This window comes from Pempheris klunzingeri, chromosome 1 (genome assembly GCF_042242105.1).
Source record: "Pempheris klunzingeri isolate RE-2024b chromosome 1, fPemKlu1.hap1, whole genome shotgun sequence".
Taxonomy (NCBI): Eukaryota; Metazoa; Chordata; class Actinopteri; order Acropomatiformes; family Pempheridae; genus Pempheris; species Pempheris klunzingeri.
The window spans coordinates 19,409,225-19,416,656 of NC_092012.1; the positions used below are offsets into that span (position 1 = coordinate 19,409,225).

The window sequence follows — 7,432 nt, forward strand, 5'->3', positions numbered from 1 at the left end:
ATGTGTGTGTGCGTGTGTGTGCATGAAGACCCCCTTAAGAAATTCACCTCTAATCCCTTCTGATGATTTCATTAAGTAGAAGACGACACTGCCAGTTGGCAACGATACTGCTCCCTTCACTGTGCCGTGTGTGTGTATCAATCATAACGATCTGGATTCATTCCAGTGTGTTCCTATGCATTTATGTCTATGCATATGAGATGCTGTGTGTGTGTGTGTGTGTGCGCGTACATGTTTGTGTGCGTGCAGCAGCAGTGTCTTTCTACTGTATACCGTATATGTGTGTGTTCGTGTGTGTGTGTGTGTGTCGGAGATGTTAACAGTTGTAGATAGAATGAATTAGAACACATTACAAACAACAATAGCCTGCAACCTGGACATAATGAGACGCCTGCCATTACCCATCAACACACCGTGAGATAAGAGCCCCAAACGCACATGAATACACACAAACACACTAACACACACTGTCACACACCTACCATCTCAAGAGGAGGCACATTGCAGCAGATGTTGTTGAAAAAATATCTTCCTTCTCATCTGCCTGCCTCTCCTGGCAGGATGCTCCTCTCAAACACACACACACACACACGCAAACACACACTGGAGGGCTGCAGTGAGGTCTGACAGGTGTCCTCACATGGGCCACTGTCTTTGCCTTTCTTATGAAGGCTTGCGCACACACACAAAACGCACACGTAGGCAGACAGGCAGGTGTGAATGGACAGGTGTGTGAGGAGAGGACAGCTGTGAGGAAAGGTGTGAGTGGGCAGGTGTTCCATTAAAGAGATAGACAAACAGAAAGAGAGACAGAGAGGGAGAGACAGCAAGCAAGAGTTTGGCGCAATTAAGAAAGAATGAAATTGAAATTATTTATAGTATATAGTATAGTATAGTACAGTATAGCATAGAAAAAGGACACATTCATTGAGAATGTGACAGTGCAAGGACTGTGAGCAAAAAAATCAAAAGGCCACTGGCAAAAATGTGAATCAGAGAGAGACCCAAACAGAGAGGAGGTGCAGTCAGAATGAGGCGCACAGATGGTCAGTGGTCGACAGACACTGGCAGATAAAAAGGCATGGATGGCGACTGGAGAGACAGACAGATATAGATGTAGGCAAATAGAAAGACATGGATTGACACCGGAGAAAGCAGGAGTTTTGGGGCCATACCAGCAATTAGTGTGTGTGTTTGAGCGGAGCAGCAGCGATGGCCAGCATTGATCCATGGAGGCTGTGTCAGGGGGAGATAAGGCCTGCCTCTCCCCAGAGAACAGCCCTGGGCACAGGGGAGAGAGGAAGAGGAGGAGGAGGAGGAAGAAGAGGAGGAGGAGGACTGATCAACTGGATGGATGAAAGCTGGGCAGGGGGGGAAAGGGATGAGAGCCGATTTTGACCCTCTCACTAGCTTCATTCTCTCCTCTTCATTCCTTATGCTCGCCATTAGTTTTACTTTTAAATGCCAGTGAATGTACTTCACCAACATCATCTTTACAAGAAAAGGCCTTTTTTTGCATAAAGAACATCGCATTACATTTTTTATGCACAGTAAAATCATAGTTAAAAACAGAAAAGAATATATTTTTGATTAACAGTCGTTTCTCTTGCTTTTCTTCCCTTTGTCAATCTTCCCCAGGTTTCTCTACGCTGTCTTTGGCAGACCAGATGAGCCTGCTGCAGAGTGCATGGATGGAGATCTTGATCCTTCGTGTTGTGTACCGTTCACTGTCCTTTGAAGACAAGGTTAGTGTCTTTGGCTTTGTGTTTGTTCTCTGCTCTGCTGACATATACATATACACATGTGTTTGCAACTTCTCCACCTCTCTGCGTTTCTCTTAGTTGGTGTATGCCGAGGACTACATAATGGATGAGGACCAGTCGAAGCTAGCTGGACTTCTGGACCTGAACAATGCCATCCTTCAGCTGGTTAAGAAATACAAGGCTATGAAGCTAGAGAAGGAGGAATTCGTCACTCTCAAGGCCATAGCTTTGGCTAACTCAGGTTGGAAATTCTTCACTCTCAGCTGATGTTTGTGTGTCTGTCTGTGTTTGTGAGCACATGACTGGTGGAGAAAGAGTTAACCCCAGGAATCCCCAGTCCCACGAGACTCATTTAAACTGAACCATCAAAGGACTGATTTCAGTGTGTATAAACACACACACACACAAACACACACATAATTGTAACTTTCACACACAGACATTTTTTGCACTTGTCAAACCTTCCACTTTCACACATAGTTGTCTCATCAATAGTCACACACGCCTACAGTTATTTTACACACCCATACACGCACATAGTCACCACACAAACACACACATACACGTCTTCAACCTGAAGCCCGTCCCCACACAAAGTGGCGATCCCTTTTACAATTAGCATAGTCGTCTCTTCAGATGCCTGTTAAATAAGGTGAAATCATTAGAGCCCAAAGTCTGTCGATAAAGCCCCCTCTCTGATGTGTCCAGCTCCATCGACAGCTGACTGACACAAACACACACACGCGCGCACACACGCACTCTATCACACACACACACACACGCCTTCTCCCTCCCATGACCCGTCTTTTGAACTTTGTCTTGGAAGCCGGCCAGCTCTTCAGTACTCTTTAATTACAAGGGGGGAGCTGTCAATACAATGTGTTTAAATGGGAGAATGCAAGGGGTGAGCTTTGAATAGGGAGGGACGGACCTTTTGTTCTGATTCTTCCACCATCAACACTCACGCACATAGACCAACACATTCACACACACAAATACACTCCCACTCTTTTTCTCAAATACGCCGATTTCATCTCTCTGACACATACACAAACACTATCAAACACATAAGATTACTGTGCACCTAAATGTGTGCTAATGAAAAATGTTTGCAGACACGCATACAGTACATACTGTCATGCACATGCAGAAAATATTGACATGTTGTTTTCCTGTGGGCTATATGTGACAATTGATCTCTTAGCTCTCCCTGTGTGAGTGTGTGTGTGTGTGTGTGTGTGTGTGTGTGTGTGTGTGTGTGTGTGTGTGCGTGCGTGTGGGTCTATAAATGTTGCTGACTGAAAGTTGAGAAACCTGGCTGGTTCTGCCGGTAGTTTAAACGTCGGTGTATCAGAGTTCAAAAACATAAATGAAATGTCCAAAGTCACAATCAAAGTGAAAAGTAATAATGCAGCCAGATATATCAGGTACACCCACAGTCTGTTGCAATTCAAAACATCAGTGTGAAGCTTATAATGTTGAATATTGTTGTCACTGTGTGTTGAACCAATCAGGCCAACTAACAATTATTTTCTTTATCGACTAATCTGCCAATTAGAAACAGCTTGTTTTGTGCATTCAAAAACCAAACATATTTATTTTACATAGATATAAAACATGAAAAAGAGCTGGAACCAAAGAATGTTTAGTGATTTTAATGAACACTTTTTATTAAAATTTGAAAATAACTCCTGAGCTTTCAAATAGTCCTTAGTGTGTGTGAATGCATCACCGTGGTAGACTGAATTGCACAATCCAGTTTAGCAGGACCATCAGAGTAGGTTTGAATCTTTTTAGCTCACGATTCCTGGTGTTTAAAAAAAAAGGTGCTTAATTTGTAAATGAGGAACACGAGGTGCTGCTCCCGTGGGTCAGGGGGAGAGAAGAGTCACAGAACGCATTCAAAATCCCAAGTACCTGGAGCACCCTGGACAACGCCTCGGTGCTCGCTATCAACAAACAGTGTGTTATTTATTGCCATTTATTAATCAGAGCATTCACAATAATCAGGCTAAATCAGGCAGGGAGAAGCTGTTCATACTGCATTTTTCTGTCAATTCAATAGGCTCTAGTGGCAAGAAAGTACTGTTTGTGGGGGGTAGTAGAATTAGGGCCAAAAGTTCTACTTCTTTTCGACAGCGAAAAGCAAGCATGCTAAGAAAATGGAAAGAACTAAGTGACGTGTTCTGTCTGTCTGTCGACTGAGCTGTGTTTCAGGACCACGGAGAGCGCCACACCTACTAGCACTCCAGGTGTCACTGTGTGACCTGACCTTCTCAAATCTTTTGTCTGGTTTGGACAAATTGCAGCCAATATTCCAAATAAGAGTTTGGATCAATGAGCAGAAAAAAGAAAACATAATTTGACAATCATGCAACAAAAAGCAAGACTGTCAGCGACACCCCTAATATCAGACCTAATGTACCTTCATTGTCTTATCTGTTTTGTTACTGTCAAGCTAAAGACAGATGAAGTGCTAGATAGGTAGATGACTAATTGTCTGAATTTCAAACTAAAATACATATTTATGTTTATTCTGTAGTTGTAAAGTGTATGTTGGTCTCTCTGAAGCTGACATCTCTGTGCCACTTCGACATACTCAATGAAAAGACTATCCAGATTAATCCAGAGAGTAACTATCCATCAAAAGTTTACCTCAATGTTAAGAAAACTCACATTTGAAATAGTTTTTCTTTTAACTGATTGAAATTGAAACAGCTGATGCCCAAATAAGAAGAGCTTTGCATCATTGTCCAGATTCTCTAACTGCTCTTTAAGACAACAGAATGCTAGCATTAGCATTTTGAAGGGCACTGACACTAATTAATTCACAGGATGCTAATCGTCTGCATTAATGAAGCCCAGCCTTAAGAAATGTTAGCAAACGTGCCCCACATGTAAAGACGGCTAAACTAGCCATGGGAAACAGGAGGCACGTGTGTGTGTGTGTGTGTGTGTGTGTGTGTGTGTGCACATTGTTAGCTCCATGTCAACATGTGTGTTTTAACAGCCTTTTGTGCTGGTGCTCATTAACGTCTGCTGTTTTACTTGTGAGTGTACTGCGGGTCACAGCACAGGCAGCAGTCATGCCAGCTTAAATTCTTAACACACAGTATTAATCAAAAGTAATGTGAAACTCATTAAACTTCATTCAAACGTATGGATATCATAGTCTGTACATCAGGTAAACACTTACTGCATAATCCAAGAATAAAGAGGACAAAGGAAATGTGACCACCAGAGATATTTATTCTTTTGTACATTTAGCTCATGTTTATTATATATTTGTCACTTAACAAAATATACTCTGCAAAGTTTATGATATGTTTTCATTTAACAAGCAGAAGAAGTTATGATATATGTAGATTACATATTATGTTGTTTTTATATGAACACAAATGTAATGAACATTCCTCCCTCCCGCATACAACGTTCTCATCAAGCAGCAAAATCAGGCCAAAGCTGACCACCCACTCTTGTTTTAACGGGGAAAAAGTAAAAAAAAATTTGACAACCGATACAAGCTGACTTTTCTATTGATCGCTGTAGAATCCAGCCCACTGACTGGTCTGGTCCTGCATACTGATACATGCATTACACCCTATAGATCCAACACTGTGTATTTGATTGTGTTTGTGTAAGTGTGCACATCTTTGTGTGTGCGGCCACATTTCATGTGGAATTTACTTTTAGTGTAAGTTCATACTTTCTTCGACACGTGTGCTTGTATTCAATGCACGTGGATGGTGTGAGCACGCGAAAGAAGTCTGCTGTGAGAAGTATTGGATGCATCGCAAGTCAGCATGCTACGTTTACAGAGCCAGTGCTGCTCTAGCAAACAAGCAGTGACCCTTCACAAAAAGATGGGATCACATATGAAACGCTTTAATTGAATCAAGCTATCACATTGAACAAACACACACAGACGTACATGCACACATCGCAACATTCCCACTGAAGTCTCAAATTCTCTGGAGTCTAAACTGTGTATTATTCACACATAGGTGCCCTAAAGAGATAGTGAATACACTAAAATGTGATAAAGGCTCATAACAAAAGCTGCCCACTAGGGTTGTAGACTGGCACATCGTTTGTTCTACTCAGAGACACACACAGTGTTTTTGAGAGGATGTAGGTCCCCTCTACAGATCTAGTTTGTGTGTGAGTTAAAGTGTGTGTGTTGGGGTGTGGTAGCCTATCAATAGTTGCCTTGTGATTATTATTTAACATGCATGTAGTCATTGATCGGAGACATTGATCGGAGGTTGGGAGCTAAAGGCCAGCTCACATTAAGACTTTACCTCCCTAAGGGGCAATATGGAGCATTATCATTGAGGGACATTCTCAGCCTTCGCTGCCACATACGCTGAAACACACCTCACATGCCAGCTCAGAGAGAGATTACAGATTCGTGGAGCCATATGCTTCTGCGCGCACACACACACACACACACACACACACATACACACACTCAGACTCAGGTGCTGCTGCATCTCTCCATCATTCTACAAGTCTATTTCTTTTTTCTCCGCCCACTGTCTTTGTCTGTCCATTCATCACACCCACAGATCCACACTTTAAAGTCAGCGAAGGGAACAGCCCTGCATTAAAAGCCTCATTCCTGGATTTAGTGTCAGCTAGACAGTGTAGGTTTTGAATTTACATTACAGAGCAACAGAGTGAAGAGTGTTGAATTTTACCACATTCATAATCATACTTTTAAAGTGCAGAACGTTTTGCAAAAGTCTCCCCTTCGGTCTGCAGTATGAAACACTGACGTTTTTCACTGGTTTGTGTTCAAATGCAAATGTATAGAGAAGTATCAAATCACATTTCACTACGCTGTAAAGAATTTCAGCAGCATGCAGGCATCACCTCTTCCTTTGGGGGCTCAGGCACTGACACAGACTGTTGTAAACATTATCTGAGAGAGTTGTAGGAGCTTTCTCCACTGTTGCCTGTCTTCATTGCTTGAAAGGCAGGCACTGCACAGTAGGCAGCTGTGCCTGTTTTAGCTTAATACAGTTTTTCATTTATGCAGATGCATCGTCCATTAGCATTACTACTATTAATACTAACAGATAAATCAAGTCATAAAGTATATAACTAATATACATTTCATGTCCAAATTTAGCCAAACATGAGAACATATCTTTTTGTTCACATTTGAATTCCAGTCATGCATTTTTTCCCTTCCCTCTCCAGACTCCATGCACATTGAAGATGTGGATGCCGTGCAGAAGCTCCAGGATGTGCTCCACGAGGCCCTGCAGGACTACGAGGCCTCCCAACACCAGGAGGATCCCCGCCGGGCGGGCAAGCTGCTCATGACTCTCCCCCTGCTCCGCCAGACCTCCACCAAGGCCGTGCAACACTTCTACAGCATCAAGCAGGACGGCAAAGTCCCAATGCACAAACTCTTCCTGGAGCTGCTGGAAGCCAAGGTCTGAGGACGGCAGAATAGACGGAAGGACAGCTAGACACCAGTCTGAATCACCTGAGCTTCAACTCAAACTCTCACTTTGAATGACCTCTTGCTCTTTTACACGCACACATACGCACACACACACTCACACACGCACACGCACACACACACACACACACAGACACACCAAATAACGTCCCTGAAGTACGTCTGCTGACACGCCCTCCCCTCCTATGAATAAACA

General features: G+C 42.9%; 1 protein-coding gene across 2 annotated transcripts in view; it reads left to right on the forward strand.

Annotated features, from left to right (window-relative positions):
- Nucleotides 1-7,230, forward strand: part of esrrga (estrogen-related receptor gamma a) — a 71,504-nt gene extending 64,274 nt beyond the window's left edge. For both annotated transcript variants that reach the window (XM_070827859.1, XM_070827867.1), the window contains 3 exons: nt 1,639-1,745; nt 1,842-2,004; nt 6,969-7,230. In XM_070827859.1, the coding sequence (XP_070683960.1) occupies nt 1,639-1,745; nt 1,842-2,004; nt 6,969-7,213 (515 nt within the window). In that variant the 3' untranslated portion in view covers nt 7,214-7,230. The remainder of the gene's footprint in view (nt 1-1,638; nt 1,746-1,841; nt 2,005-6,968) is intronic.
- The last annotated feature ends 202 nt before the right edge of the window (nt 7,231-7,432 follow it).